At 49.2% G+C, this 16,466-nt stretch overlaps 1 protein-coding gene across 2 annotated transcripts in view; it reads right to left on the bottom strand.

Moving 5' to 3' along the window:
• Window positions 1-472: 472 nt before the first annotated feature.
• Window positions 473-16,466, bottom strand: part of COQ8A (coenzyme Q8A) — a 28,510-nt gene continuing 12,516 nt past the window's right edge. For both annotated transcript variants that reach the window (XM_075267229.1, XM_075267230.1), the window contains exons 4-15: window positions 13,778-13,844; window positions 10,886-10,963; window positions 9,040-9,162; window positions 6,312-6,397; window positions 5,314-5,454; window positions 5,121-5,202; window positions 4,805-4,898; window positions 4,267-4,408; window positions 1,999-2,106; window positions 1,674-1,739; window positions 1,468-1,554; window positions 473-1,330 (exon numbers count right to left, since the gene is read on the bottom strand). In XM_075267229.1, the coding sequence (XP_075123330.1) occupies window positions 1,040-1,330; window positions 1,468-1,554; window positions 1,674-1,739; window positions 1,999-2,106; window positions 4,267-4,408; window positions 4,805-4,898; window positions 5,121-5,202; window positions 5,314-5,454; window positions 6,312-6,397; window positions 9,040-9,162; window positions 10,886-10,963; window positions 13,778-13,844 (1,365 nt within the window). In that variant the 3' untranslated portion in view covers window positions 473-1,039. The remainder of the gene's footprint in view (window positions 1,331-1,467; window positions 1,555-1,673; window positions 1,740-1,998; window positions 2,107-4,266; window positions 4,409-4,804; window positions 4,899-5,120; window positions 5,203-5,313; window positions 5,455-6,311; window positions 6,398-9,039; window positions 9,163-10,885; window positions 10,964-13,777; window positions 13,845-16,466) is intronic.

Here is a 16,466-nt window from a genome sequence, read left to right as displayed (position 1 = left end):
ATGATCAGGCACTGGGTCTTACCACAAGGGATTCCCTATATGAAAAGGCTCTCAGTGGATACCTTTGGGTAGTGTACCTCTTGGTGAGATATTGTTGACTATTAGACAAGACTCTGATGCGCTCAGACATTTGCCCAGTTGAGGAGACTTCATTGTACTGACAAGCAGAAGGGTCTTGTCGATGAATTGCTGCCATCTTGGCGGTTCGGTCCTCACCGCTAGGTGGTGTTGGGGGTCGGTGGTTATAGAGGCCTCGTGGTGAGCGCTTCAATCCTGCCTGTGCTGTGGAGTCACACACTGCCCCCTGCTGGTGTCATGATGTGAGGACCATCACATAGAACAGTCGGTCACCTCTAGTATTGACAGGAGGACACAAACAGGACACCCTGACATGTGGATTTAGCCTAACCCCATTGTTGTGCTATAAATGGCGCCACCTTGTGGCCTCGACAGTTATTACATATGGTAGAAATAAATGTAATTGCCCTTTAATCAGACACAGCTCATAAGGCGACTTGTGCATATACATGTATCACCTCTCCAGACAAAATACAAGCTTGGTAAATTAAGGGTTAATCACATTACAAATCCATGTCCCCTCCCCCGATTAGATTCATTCGTTACGGTACAAAAAGCGTTTAATTTTACTTAATTGCAAGAAAAAAAAAAATTCATAACCAGAAGTAATAAAGTGAGATTACCGATCCTTCTCGCTTATATAAAAAGCCAAAATACAAAATCTGAGTGTCCCACTCACTTCTCCGCGGTCGGGGTGACGCCGCTCTCCCATCACGCCAAACCAGTGTCATCCGGAGATACGATCTCGGAGATTTCTCCTCCAAGACCTTCCTCAGGATCAGCTCCATTACAGCCACAGTCTAATTTCCTACTCGGGGCTCATAAGGAACCAAAAACGTCTCTGGGTTTGAGTCGATCATGGCGGCCGTGACTCCGCCCTCACCGGTGGCGCTCTAATGATAATTGAGAAACCCGGCTGGCGATTAGAGCGCAACCTACGACAATCGGACAGTCCGGCCCTTTAAGGCTTCTTGTGCTCTTTGCCCTTCCAGTAATTGCTATACGCCTCCTCAAACATGTTCTTGCAGGAGATGGCGGCCTTCAGCTTGGAGCAGATGAGGAAGGAGCCGCCCATTTTGCGGTGCAGGGAGTAGGTCTCCTCTGGCGGGGGGATGAGCCGGTGCTTTAACATGACGGGGATCAGGCGATGGATCCTCTCCGTGGTGCTCTGAGACCCAAAGTCGAATGGTGTGTCCGAAGCAAAGGCCTCGCCGAGGATCAGGACCGCCTCAAGGTGCGCGTTCTCCATGGCCTGAGGAGGAGGAGGGGCGAGAAGAGGAAGACACAGTCAGGAGCCAATCAGATTTCATTATTTACTCTAACCGGAGCTGGTAAGTGAGACGGAATCGGATTGGCCGCTACAAGAGGCTCCGATTCTTTAAGACTTACCTTCGACTCGTAACCGGTGAGGAATTTCATCTCTATGGACTTCTTCAGGAGCCGCTCTCGGTCTTTGTCGGCTGCTGCGCGAATTATCTGAAAAGCCAAACATACGGGCGGTGGGTGAGCGGGTCTGAAAGCGGCCATGACACAACTACTAGAGAGTCACATGATCGCCCAGGACAGGAGGAGATCATACAATATAACGCACCCACCTCAATATAAGTGTCTGTGAACTGCTCATCGAAGCCGCGCGTAGCTCCGAAATCCAGCAAGGCGACCTATGGCATATACAGAAAAGGGTCACGGGCGGCTTAATATAAGGTCCCAGAAGGATAAGATGGCGGCAATGCAAGAAAATACTGCAGAAAGTAAAACTTGCAGTACTGTTTATATCCAGAAGGGGCAGCAGTGCTATATGTGAATAAACTGAAGGGCCAAAGCCAGGACAAGGCCCGATCCACAACCTGAGGACGGCACAGCAGCTGACTGGCAGACTGGACAATGAGCGCCGCCCCTTTAAGGGCACGTTCACTTTACCTTTTTCAGGTCGGGGTCATAGAAGAAGTTGGACCAGTTCGGGTCGGTCTGCATGAAGCGAAACTCGAAGAGCTCCCTCAGACACAGGTTCAGGATGTTCTCACAGATCTGGAGGAGAAGGAGGAGGAGGAGGATGAGAGTTTTACTCCAAGACCTTCATAAAAGACAGTCAGGGCTATAGAAGAGCGGCCGCCCCAACACTGGGGGTCAGTAAGTGCGCCCCGCTACAGCCAGAGGGGGGACCCCCAAACAACTCCAGAGGAGCCCTAGGTGACCCCCAAGTGACTGCAGGGGCATCTTTACAGCTGCATGGTGGATCAAAGGCAAGTCAGTATGGGCATTATGAGGTTCTGCAGCAGCTGAGGTGTGTATTATGAGGTTCTGCAGCAGCTGAGGTGTGTATTATGAGGTTCTGCAGCAGCTGAGGTGTGTATTATGAGGTTCTGCAGCAGCTGAGGTGTGTATTATGAGGTTCTGCAGCAGCTGAGGTGTGTATTATGAGGTTCTGCAGCAGCTGAGGTGTGTATTATGAGGTTCTGCAGCAGCTGAGGTGTGTGTTATGAGGTTCTGCAGCAGCTGAGGTGTGTATTATGAGGTTCTGCAGCAGCTGAGGTGTGTGTTATGAGGTTCTGCAGCAGCTGAGGTGTGTATTATGAGGTTCTGCAGCAGCTGAGTTGTGTATTATGGGGTTCTGCAGCAGCTGAGGTGTGTATTATGAGGTTCTGCAGCAGCTGAGGTGTGTATTATGAGGTTCTGCAGCAGCTGAGGTGTGTATTATGAGGTTCTGCAGCAGCTGAGGTGTGTATTATGAGGTGCTGCAGCAGCTGAGGTGTGTATTATGAGGTTCTGCAGCAGCTGAGGTGTGTATTATGAGGTGCTGCAGCAGCTGAGGTGTGTATTATGAGGTGCTGCAGCAGCCGAGGTGTGTATTATGCAGCATAATACCCCCAATAATCCCTCACACTTGTCATTACTGTAGTGGCTTCTAGAACCTTAAACCCCCCCCCCCCCCCCAAGCGCTGCCTCGTTGCAGGTTCTCCTCTCCGGTAATTTCTCTGTTTACTAGCGGTAACTTTCCAGCACCCTTGTGCCACATATGGAGGGTCAGGGTGTTATTTTGGGCATGTGATGGCAGCCATAGGCGGGATGTGGCCGCGCTCCAGGGCAGCAGCTGTAGAGCAGGATCTGTCACCCAGCAGACACGTTCCGGGCACACAACCCGCGGACGCTGCTCAAGGTCACTGAAGGTCACTAGTGCGAGAACACGAGGAGAGCAGCACTGGGAACGACTGCCAAGGAGGGGCCCCCTATTGGTTTCATACAGGAACTACGGCAACCCCTGCCATCAATACAGGCTTATTGGTAAAGTAAAAACCCCAAAACTACAAGAACGTGCCCTGAAGCTTACCCCGCCACACAGATCCACAATAACAGTTACCCCTTTATCCAGCAGGTGGGGCCTATATTGTGTTTTGGAGGTCAGTGCGGGGTCGGGTGACACCCCGGTTTGTTTGCTCTGCTCTCCTGCCGGTGTAGACAGGGTCGGGACAAGACGCAGATTGTTGAATGTAAAAACAAGTTTCTCCTTAAATAACCCAAAATAGCAGAACATGAAAAACACAACGGAGACAAACTCACCGAGGCCGAACCTACACGTACAGGGCACTCTGCTGTTAAAGGGACAGCGAACCATTCTGAGAGAGTCCTCCCATATATAAACATCGCCACCCTTATCTATAGGCGGCAAGCGGTATTGCAGCATTGAAGTTTATGTGGCTCAGTCTTTGGACAAGTGCGGCCCTGACAATCACTTTAAATGTGAAGGGGCTTTCTGGTCTTGGAGTAGGCGACTGATGCCTTAGGGTTAGGGTTAATCTATCAATATCAGAGTGTGTGTGTGCGCGTGCGATGTATTACAGGTCACATTCTATCTAACTGCACACCATCTAAGCGGACAAGCTGCAATACCAAGCACTGCCACTATCAAGTAAGTGGTGAGCAAGCACAGACCAAGGCAAGCAAAGTAGCACCTCCGCTGATCAGCTGTCCAATGTCAGAGCAGCACTGGTCTGATATTGAGGACTTGTCTAATCTCTCAGTGACCAACGCTCAGATATCCATGTCCAAACACAGGGCACAGGACTGGATCTTGTGATCAACGAGGGCCCCAGGACTTACCACCGATGCTGTAGGTAGCCCTTTCAAAAGGGAATCCATTATGGTGGACATCTGCTACTGCTAGCTATCACCGTATCCCAAGTCTCTCACCTCATTGCGAGTCTCCTGGCTCAACTGCTCTGCTTGGTCAAGAGGGAAACCGGTCACCAGCTCAGTGGTCAGGACGTGCTCGCTACACAGCTCGTCCACGACTGCGGGCACGTAGAAGAAGGGGTGGTCATTCAGCAGCTCCCTGGGAAGAGCCAATACAAGGAATGAGCACAGAGTCATTCAGCCTTGCCCAATTCATACAGTAAAACATACGGAGCTCGGACATGTTATTTTACTGCTGCCGGATGTCTCCTGCAGGTTTATGACCTACAAAGTAAAGAAGGGCTGCACTTTGGTTAATAGAAAACTTCCTGAGCACCAATAAATCTGTTATGACCAATGGGGAAACCAGGCAGCAAGTGTTCAGTTTCCCTGCAGCTCCCCCACAGGAGAAATGTAGTATTACATGAATGATGTGTGTTGTAATGTGTGCTGGGTCCTCCAGGACTGAGATGCTCTTTGTATCTGCTCTCTAACTTACTAGGGCTTAGATGGGGACTTATCAACCACCCCTTTAAATAAGTTGGGGAGGACGTACTTGAATTTCTTTGCACAGGCGGCCTCTCTCTTGTAGTCGCACTCCAGGGCCAGCTCGCGGCTCAGGACTTCTATCAGATGCTCAGGGAACAGACCTGCAAGAGAAATAATCATCATGTAATCCTTCCTGAGTCCACAGGAGACCTGGTCACCGGCGTCGGCTGAATGGAGTCATTGTTGGGGGACACAGACCGGTGGGCAGAGACATATTAATTATCGGGACATAGAAAGCCTCAAGGTAACGTCTCCGAGAGTGTACGGATGAAAGGCCCCGAAACCATAGAGACTGGGAGGACATCATTATATCCAGATCTTACCTTCAGGCAGAGCGTTGCTCATGTTGAGGACAGTCATGAGATTAGTCACATCGCTGTGAATGCTCTGAGCCACCCCGGGGTACTGAAGAAGGAACCAAACGCAAGAAAGGTTAAAAACATGGAAACCAAATGGCTGGCTGCCAGGAAGGAGCGCGTCAGTGACCCAGAAAGCCCAGAAGTGGAAGAGACCAACCTGAATTTTCATGGCAACTTCTCTTCCATCCTTGAGACGAGCCAGGTGGACCTGTCCAATGGAGGCAGCAGCGAATGGCCGTTCCTCAAAGAACTCCAGCTTGTCCCTCCAGTTGTACCCCAGGTCAGCGTTTAGGGTTTTCTGTTGATAGAGTCACAAAACACATTAAAAGTTGACAAAAAGGGACACAGAGGCTGAAAAGCTCTGCCCAATCGTAGAGAGAACTGTGCAGTCATACAGATACAGCTGTATACACTCATCTCTACGACCAGTGCGAGGATTAACAGGTAGTTACAGCCAGGACAAGGCATGGTAACAAAATACATTAACCCATTAATGGGGAGGAGAAATACTACAGCTGTTGAATCGCTCTGCTGCACAGTTCTCTCTATACACTCCCTGCACTCAAAGCTATGACCAGCGCAGAGAGAAACCTTTTCATGGATCTACCCGTAAGGTGACAAAATACATTATTAATACATTAAAGATGATAAAGAATACGGCTGATTTTGCAGGAGGAGGTTTCACTCCCGAAGCACCCGTTATAATCCTAGAGAGAACTGGGCAGTCATACATATAGATACAGCTGCACAATCCTGTATACAGTCACAGCTATGACCAGTGCAAGGTAATCTCACACAATGCTATTACCCCATTAAGGGTGAGGACCCTGCACCTAAAATTGTTCTGCCCAATCAGAGAGCTGTATGGCTGCACAGTTCTCTCTATGACCAGTGTAAAGAGAAATAGGAAGGTACCACCAGGACGATGCTGGAGCCTAAAGATGAATAACCACAGGACCCCAGGTAGGCAGCATTAACCTTTTCACTGCCCTAAACCACAAGATGTACAACTAATACTGAATATCGGGCTCCTCTAGCAGTGCTGTAGGATTTACTGCAGGTTCAGCTCTGTCCTGAAGCTCTTGGTTGAACACAATGACCATTTCTAGTAGATTTCTGTAGATCTAGAGTTGGTCACCGGCAGCCGAGACTCACCGTCATTTGCTTGATAGGCATGAAGTCGGCGCTCTGTCGCACCCTTTCAAAGACCTTCTGCAGCTGCGGATTGATAAAGGCATCATCTGTACAGAGACAAAGGGACAAGTTGAGGTAGTTTGTATTTCTGGAGGATGACATGAGGTTGTCATCATCACTGACCAATATGTCTCCCCCCCCCCCCCCCCCCTCACCCCTCGGTGTTCATTTCAGGAGAACAGCAGCTGCAGAAAACAACATGACAATGGACGGCGGCTGTAAATAGACCAGGCCAGTCCCTGCCATTGTTGGGCAACAACCCACAAGTGCTGAGGACAAGCAGTCACCGCACTTCTGAGGAGATCACAGAGTCCACTTACTCATCATAAATCTGCCAGGCCACATACCCGGGGGCCGCGCCAGCCGTTATTAATAACCCATAACAAGCTGCCGGCAACCAAGAGTGGAAATGTCCTGGACTGGACTACGAGGAAAGAGGAGAGGTCGCCATAAGAGCACTGGCACATACGGAGAACGCCAAGGACAAGCAAGGCAAGCAGGAATGGAGGTCAAGGCTTACACCTGGCAGAGAGCGGACACTTTGTGGTCCTGGAGTATCTATAAATGGTGCTTGTATAATCTGAATTTAGGACTCTCTTACCCTAGACAATGAGCTGAACAGTGAACCTCAGGGTCAAGCAGCTGCTGCAAAAGCATGTACAAGTTTATGGGGGGGGGAATCCAACATGTTTGGTATCTGCAGCTTATTTTGGATCTCCATTACTCTTAGAATAACCTTCTGCAGGACTCTCCAGGGTTTCGGCAGGTCCCGTTACATACAGTGTTTGCACAGCCTGTTTATTCGCTCTCCCCCCATCTGGTCAGGCAGGAGCAGAGTTCGGGTCGCTGTGCTCCTCTGCGCTGGGAGAGGTGATGTTATACGTCTGATATGTGAGAACACGAAGAGCTGGCACCGCAGCAGAGCGTTCCTTCCGAGTACAGCGAGTGCATTACAATAATAGGAGAAGGCGGTGACATGAAGACCAGTGGTCTTGTACAACAACAGCTGCTGGGCCAGTTATTACACCGGCCTGTAAGGGCAGCCAAAAAAGCTCCCCTCGTACAGAGACTCAGGCAGTAAGACCACCGAACGTACGAGCCTATGACCGAGCACCACACTATAGGGGCGGAAGCCACCATACTGGAGAGAAAATCCTCCCTGATCCGTGGTGCCCAACCCATCTCAAATGGGCATATGAATCTGTAACGTGGCCCCTTATCCAGTGCTATGAGATAAGTTGCTAAGGTGGGACAGAATTCTTAAAGTAACGCAGGACCCCTTTAAGACAAACACGACACTCTCCATGGCAATGAGTAAAAACTCATTAGAAGGCTCCACTCCTGTAGGCGCCACCCGCTGTTTCCGAACCTCACCACCTCGCCATGTTACGCAGTGTCCTGCATGGCGGTGACTGCGATCTGTCAAGACAGGACTGCGGGAAGGCGGCGGGGGACACAATGGCTGCTGTAAACAAGACGAGGAACATTCTGCACAGATTAAGAACCTCACACCGGCAGCCTCGGAAAAAAGATTTACAGTTCCCAAATTAATCGCGCTGATGGGGAGTTTACACAGATTAGGTGACCGCGCTCTGGGCGAATGGAGAGACCCAAAGGTCAGGAAGTGAATGTAACAGGTGGGGGGTAAAGGGGCAAATACGGAACAAATTCTACACAGTACATGAAATGATTCAGAATACACAATACTAATATAATACACACACCCTATAGTATATACACTCGAAACTTTTTTGGAGGAGGAATTCGAGTCCATTTCCTGACCAAAAAACTCCATGTGACCGCAGCCTAAAGGACTCTCAGGATTTTGGAACTTTATATTGACGGCTTATACTTGGGACAGGTGATCAGTGTCAGATTTTGGGACGGTTTGACAAATCTTCTTCTGACACCACATCCAGTCATGTGACACTTCTGCGGATCAGCCCCATTGAAGTGAAGTGTCACTGGGCCATGTATGGTGAAGGGTCTGGTATAGAATAGAGAAGACCCCGCACTCGTCTGAGGACTCTTCTTCAAATATTAAGGACTAGATCAGCTGATCCGAACAGCGTTTGCTCATCTCTATTAAGGACCAAAGTAAATCTCCAGAGTTTTGTTTTGACTTTTCACATCGGGGTTTCAGGCTGGTTCAGACTGTGTATCACATGATCAGAACAGTACCCCGATCCCAGGTCGTCCTCCTCCATTCCTGAGCTCACCATGACTTGCCTGTATCATGGGGGCTGGTTTTCCTATAACCTGGCAGCCCACATAGCACAAGTAGGGGAGGCGGCAGTGGAGTGGCCCAGGGACCGGGCATTGGTTCCAATCACGTTCTAGAGCCCAGAACCTCTAGAAACAGCATCTAAACCCCCCTGGATGAAGCCAGTCAAAAGAGACAGACTGGAGGACCCCTATAAGCATAGCGGGGAGCCTCTACAGACACCCACCTGCCTTAGAAATCGCCACTGCCACAGATACATCTCTATCTCTCTGACAGAGATTTTGGAAATTATCCATGAACCAGGAAGCTCAGGATGAACAGCACACATTCATAGCCTCACATCGTGGACCACACAACAGGGTCCAGGGATCATCTGCACAGCCAGTCCCAGAGCACAGACCGCTGTGAACCGGCCGATGAAAGGTCGTGTGCGCTGGGAGCGATATCACTACATGGCGACATTACCTTGAATACTCAACATCTGGCCGAGCTTCAGGGCAGCGCCACGAACTTTACACAAGGTCCGCACGATCCGCTCGGCATTGGCTTCTGATAAGAAGGGGCTGGAGTCCATGACAGATTTTTTGCCTGAAATGAAATGATATGAAAATGAGAATGAAGATGTCACATCCCGTGTCAATATGTCACAGGGCAGGAGAGGGAAACCAACCATGGTCCTGCTCTAACAGCTGAGGGTTTGTTGCAGTGCGTCAGTCTAGGCCAGTATATATCAGACTGTGTAGCCAAGTAGTTGAGGGCGAGGGGGAGGGGGAGACTCGTCTATCCTGAGTATTAGTCAGGTCATGACCCCCAGAGTCATATCAGTGATAGAATAGTGATGTCACTAGTACAAAATCCAAGAGGGCGCCATTAAGGTGACCAATAAGCCTAAAGTAACGGCACAACTGCCCAACTTCACCCGACCTGCCGAGCCCAGCGAGTAGGCTTACACCAACGTGGCCAATATAAAGAACATAAATCATTGGCGTTTACTCAGCAACAAGCCAAAGCAAAGCCTGAGGGTTCGGCCGATCCACAATAAACAATAAGCCCACGCCCGCTGCAGCAGAGAGAGGGCACATTCCTGGGCACTGCCCCAAGCGGAAAACAACCAGGAATAGCTGAGAGGTGTCAGGGTATCAGTTGTCCATTTAGAGGGGGTGTTGGGTTTCTGTTAGTGGATCCAGGTCATTTTACCAAGATCAGTCAACAGTCTATAAAGCCGGGGTGAATAATACATCGGACCGTGCGGGGGGAATGGGGATTTTTACTGCCCATTTGTATTTTTTACACTCACACAGGTCAACTGGGTCATAAGGAAATCTGGGCTGGCAGCCATTTAGACTCCCAAGGACGGTGCAGACAGAATCAGCGGTGTCACCATGCCTGAACCCCATGTTAGTCTTCCGTGTTGCCTCCACCCACATGCCCCTTTTGCAGGTCACTTCTCTGCCGATGCCGCCATGTCCCTTTAGTAGGCACCCCCCACCCACATGCTCTTTTTGCAGGTCCTTTCACCCATCCAAATGCCCCCTTTGTAGGTCGCCCCACCGCGTGTCCCTTCTACAGGCCGCTCCCTCTAACGTTAATCCCCCGATGCACTATGACCTGTACAAGGTGTCTAACCAGGGCGCCCGCTGTCCTCCAGGCAGACGGTACCAGCTGTCTGACCCGGGGTCCTGGGTGCGAGATCATTAAAAGCTTAAAGGAAACTTGAAGATTTTAAAAGTGAAGTGTTCACCCCTCCCAGACACCACAGCAGAGTATAAGTCTCGGTGACCTGGAGGCGAGCCATACATAGCAGCCACGTGGGCCTCGCCACGATAATCCGGGTCCTGGAGAGTTTGCAGCATGAGATTATAAAGCACAATTGGCAGAGAAGGATCAGGCCGGTCACTAAGAGCGAGGCGACACTTACAGGCCAAAGACTATGTCCGAACCCCAAGATGAAGTTTTGCAGAGGATCAAAGGCTGCGCTCCATTTGGGGGTGCACTTAGCCCCCTTCTTGCCTTGCGTTTTATGATCTGTAGGATATTCCTGCATGTTCAGTAACCTTGCAGATACTCCAACTTACTGATAGCAAAGCTCAGTTAAAAAATTTTTTTAAATATGGCCTTATATTATACACCAGTCACACCCACAATGAAAATATTTCTACTATATCGCGCTAAACTGCAGCCAGAAGATGTGAGTTTGCATCTGAACAACATAGCTTTGATACAGCCGGACATGTAGCATAGAAAGGACACCATCTTGGGGCTGCAGTCGCCACATCAGGTCACACTGCCACACCGCGCTCAGATCACTCACCGTCATTCTCATTTTTCAGGCTTAGGCTTTTCTTTGCCACTTCTGCAAGAGCTCCAATGCCGAGACCCACCGCTAAACCTGGGGGGGCAAAATACAAGTTTATATAATACATATATTATATATAGGAACGCCACAATGTCATTCCTCTTTTCTATGTATTGAGCAGGACTCACAGTCTCTCTATGAGTAGGGGGAGAAGCAGGACTCACAGGCTCTCTCTATGAGTAGGGGGAGAAGCAGGACTCACAGGCTCTCTCTATGAGTAGGGGGAGAAGCAGGACTCACAGGCTCTCTCTATGAGTAGGGGGGAGAAGCAGAACTCACAGGCTCTCTATGAGTAGGGGGAGAAGCAGGACTCACAGGCTCTCTCTATGAGTAGGGGGAGAAGGAGGACTCACAGGCTCTCTCTATGAGTAGGGGGAGAAGCAGGACTCACAGGCTCTCTCTATGAGTAGGGGGGAGAAGCAGAACTCACAGGCTCTCTATGAGTAGGGGGAGAAGCAGGACTCACAGGCTCTCTCTATGAGTAGGGGGAGAAGGAGGACTCACAGGCTCTCTCTATGAGTAGGGGGAGAAGCAGGACTCACAGGCTCTCTATGAGTAGGGGGAGAAGCAGGACTCACAGGCTCTCTCTATGAGTAGGGGGAGAAGGAGGACTCACAGGCTCTCTCTATGAGTAGGGGGAGAAGCAGGACTCACAGGCTCTCTATGAGTAGGGGGGAGAAGCAGGACTCACAGGCTCTCTATGAGTAGGGGGAGAAGCAGGACTCACAGGCTCTCTCTGAGTAGGGGGAGAAGCAGGACTCACAGGCTCTCTCTGAGTAGGGGGGAGAAGCAGGACTCACAGGCTCTCTCTATGAGTAGGGGGAGAAGCAGGACTCACAGGCTCTCTCTATGAGTAGGGGGAGAAGCAGGACTCACAGGCTCTCTCTATGAGTAGGGGGGGGGAAGCAGGACTCACAGGCTCTCTATGAGTAGGGGGAGAAGCAGGACTCACAGGCTCTCTCTATGAGTAGGGGGGGGAAGCAGGACTCACAGGCTCTCTATGAGTAGGGGGAGAAGCAGGACTCACAGGCTCTCTCTATGAGTAGGGGGAGAAGCAGGACTCACAGGCTCTCTCTATGAGTAGGGGGGGGAAGCAGGACTCACAGGCTCTCTCTATGAGTAGGGGGAGAAGCAGGACTCACAGGCTCTATGAGTAGGGGGAGAAGCAGGACTCACAGGCTCTCTATGAGTAGGGGGGGGAAGCAGGACTCACAGGCTCTCTCTATGAGTAGGGGGAGAAGCAGGACTCACAGGCTCTCTCTATGAGTAGGGGGAGAAGCAGGACTCACAGGCTCTCTCTATGAGTAGGGGGAGAAGCAGGACTCACAGGCTCTCTATGAGTAGGGGGTTTGGCCACTACATATCCCAGAGTTCTGCATCTCCCCCTCTACCTTCCGCTGCCCTCAGACCTGACAGACTCCCTATAAGACATGTGGATTTGCAACGTAACCATTTACTATATAAAGAAGTCGTCCTGATAGCTCAATCCCATACACTGCCATGTCTTCTGTCACCCACCGCCCCTGTGGACACCTCCTGATAAACAGAGTTGGTTTTCCGTCACTCTCAGCATTACATGTTATCTGACCACAGAAGTATTTTAGGTATTTTATCCCCCCTATAATTAGTCTCTGATCCTATATCATCACGGGCACCGGGGCTGTATACGGCATTGTGTGGCCACATGATCCACTAGAAGCTCTGCATTGTTTTATCAGATCCTGCGAATAGGTCATTGGTAAAAACTGAATTAAACCAGAACAACCTCTGATCTTTCTCACAGCTGGGGGTTTGTTACAACAGATTCCTGTCTAGACAAGTCAGTGGACCGTTTGGATACTCAAGGTTACTTAAAGATCCAATGATCGGGGTCTGTCATCAGGCGAACGTTTGCATTGTACATGTACAACATTATCATATGTTAATAGTCTTCTAACCCCACTTAGTCCCACCCTGGACCCCCTTTGTTCCCACCCCGTCCACTTGTACCGCCATACAATAATAGTGCCCTTTTCTGTGTAACATATGGTGATGAAGCCTCCATAGTGCTCCCTTCGTCTACCTCACATGAAATAATGCCTTCATACAGAATGACACCTTAGTTTACCCCTACAAAGTAAACACTCCCTTACTGCCCCCTACTGCCAGTATAATGCCAGTGTAAAAACAATGATGTGACCCCTAGACAGTTCCCTGTCCTCCGGACCCCTGCCATTTTGCAGGATCAAGGCAGCAGGGGTCTAGACAGCTACACCAAATTTCCCCAGTCAAGTCCCTTGCACTAGGTCCGTGATGGCGAACCTATGGCACGTGTGCCAGAGGTGGCACTCAGAGCCCTCTCTGTGGGCATCCATCTGTGGAACAGATTATACTGTATGGGGCCAGTTTGCAGCAGATTGTACTATGTGGAGCAAACTGTACTGTGTGTAGGACCACTGTGGAGCAGATTGTACTGTGTGGGGGTCACTGTGGAGCAGATTGTACTGTGTGGGGGCCACAGTGGAGCAGATTGTACTGTGTGGGGGCCCTTCACTATTATTAAAATCACACAGTATCTGTTTTATAGCAGACAAGTGATATTATTACAGAGCATCTGTAATGGTCTACAATTGTGTATCCGCACAGTATTAATCGCAGTGTTGGCTCTTAGTGATAAATTAGTGAGCTTTAGGTTGCCATTTGTGCACTCGGACTCTTAAAGGTTCGCCATCACTGCACTAGGCTCATCCCTGCACTGACACACTGTAGCGAACGACTATGGCAGAGGATTATCTGGAATGGACTTGCGAGCACAGCCACAGCGCCCTGCGATCTCCCGTAGCTTCTGACCCAGCAGAATATCATTACCTCCGAAGTTCGCCAATCTCCCGATCCGTGTCACTGGCACTTTCCGCTCACGCGCTCGGTCACTGAGCTGAAAAAACAAACAGGATTTCATGAAAATGAAGGAGCAACAAGTCTGAACATACACAAAGAACATGAAGAAGGAAAAGTCAATGAGCCATGGGGAGGGGGACACGGAATAAAAGGAGGGACAGGGAGCAGAGCTGGGACTTGTATACGTCGCTGCAGATATTACCACTTTATCTCTCTCACCCGAGTGCTCGATTCATCGGCTTTTCTCTATAATGTCCTATACTGGGTGAGGGAGAGAGTAGATTCTGCCTGAAAACTCAACACCAAATTCCACCCTGAAGCTGCCGGCCATTGTATGCAACGGGAGACAGAAATCGATGTAAGATGCTGCAAAAAACAAGCCCCTACTATCAAAGCAGAGCCCATGAGAAGCTATATAGGGATTCACTACACCCCAGATAGCTGCAGTCGTCCCTTCTGTACGTCCCTTATCTACAGCTTAGCTGTACAGACTGGGACAGGATGTGCCCAGCAACTAGCCAATCAGGTATGGGAAGGGGCAGACTAGTCACCCAGAGACCTGACAACCCCATTAAAAAGTAACCTATTAGTACTAAACTCCCAGGCGATCCAGTCTACTGAATCAACCATTTATTACAGCGCAATACAAGCCCCTCCGCCATGACGGCACGGGAAAGTCACAGGTGCTGCCGAGGTCAGAACAAAGGTAGTGAACCCAAAATATAAGCTGATCCAATATGAAGGGCATCTGACAACATTCACACCGCTGTAAACACTCCTGAACAGAACCCGAGTGACTACTTACAATATTACATCCTATATAAAAGGGGGAGAAAAAATAAGTTGTAAATAAAGTCCCAGCACTTTATAATATGCATTATCCTCCAGTCACATCTAAAGCTGCAGCCCCAATCAGCTGTTACCTTAGGAAACCCACGGCAGCTTATCTGCCCTCCGGACAGTCACATAACCCAACAGCTTAGCAGTAAACCCGAGTTTAGCTTTGGCTGTAGCTGCAGTTTGAGGCCTGAATGGGAGACTTTGTGCCAAGCCCGAGCGAGAAAATATACAAGGCGGAGACCAGACATGTCAGCGGAGGATTGGCACAGACGTGGCGGAGGAGCCTGGCAAAGGTTATATTATATTAAGTCACCGAACCAATCATTACCAGTCATCTATAAATACATTTTGGTAAATTTCTTTGAAGCAGAATAAGTGCAAATACAAAAAAAACTGCAGAGACATCAAAACCTCCTCCATTTACATCATATCCCGGCCAACATAGAGCGGACTCTGACCCCTAGAACTGCCCGCAACACCTGAACTCTACATAGTCTGGTCTGACCAGAGTTACATCCTGTATTATACTCCAGAGCTGCGCTCACTATTCTGCTGGTACAGTCACTGTATACATACATTACATTACTTATCCTGTACTGATCCTGAGTTACATCCTGTATTATACCACAGAGCTGCGCTCACTATTCTGCTGGTACAGTCACTGTGTACATACATTACATTACTTATCCTGTACTGATCCTGAGTTACATCCTGTATTATACTCCAGAGCTGCACTCACTATTCTGCTGGTGCAGTCACTGTGTACATACATTACATTACTTATCCTGTATTATACTCCAGAGCTGCGCTCACCATTCTGCTGGTACAGTCACTGTGTACATACATTACATTACTTATCCTGTACTGATCCTGAGTTACATCCTGTATTATACTCCAGAGCTGCGCTCACTATTCTGCTGGTGCAGTCACTGTGTACATACATTACTTATCCTGTATTATACTCCAGAGCTGCGCTCACTATTCTGCTGGTACAGTCACTGTGTACATACATTACATTACTTATCCTGTATTGATCCTGAGTTACATCCTGTATTATACTCCAGAGCTGCGCTCACTATTCTGCTGGTGCAGTCACTGTGTACATACATTACATTACTTATCCTGTATTATACTCCAGAGCTGCGCTCACTATTCTGCTGGTGCAGTCACTGTGTACATACATTACATTACTTATCCTGTATTGATCCTGAGTTACATCCTGTATTATACTCCAGAGCTGCGCTCACTATTCTGCTGGTGCAGTCACTGTGTACATACATTACATTACTTATCCTGTATTATACTCCAGAGCTGCGCTCCATACTCTGGCAGTTTTTTAGGTCAGAATATTTTATTACTTCCAGTCCCCAGAGCGCCCCTGTGTATAATACCAGCGTTGTATATAACGGCCATACTGTATAACCACAGATCACACACGGACATGACTGGAGCTTTCTAAGACTCGCACAACCTCATAAAGCTGAATCACGTCTTCCAGCAGCGTTCACACCATGCTCAGGGCTGCAGACATAAATGATGTGGCACAGGGACGTGCAAAAAGACACATGAGCCCGCAACGCTTTTCACCGAGTCATCAGGCTTTTCAGAGCTGGTAATCTGCCCGGCACGTACAGGGCTTTAGATATAGAAACAGCCCTGCCGAACTCATATTAAGTGGATTTAATGGGGTGTGAATAAGAGAAACATTAAAAAGAACAAAAGCCCACACTATTCATCTTGAGCTTGCTGGTTCGTGAATAAAATACCAGGGACTACAGTGAAGACTGACATAAACAGAGAAGAAACTAAGAGTTGCAGA

The sequence above is a fragment of the Leptodactylus fuscus genome, chromosome 3 (genome assembly GCF_031893055.1).
Source record: "Leptodactylus fuscus isolate aLepFus1 chromosome 3, aLepFus1.hap2, whole genome shotgun sequence".
Classification (NCBI taxonomy): domain Eukaryota; kingdom Metazoa; phylum Chordata; class Amphibia; order Anura; family Leptodactylidae; genus Leptodactylus; species Leptodactylus fuscus.
The sequence above is the reverse complement of the archived record's forward strand: the minus strand, read 5'-3'. Positions and strand labels throughout refer to the sequence as shown.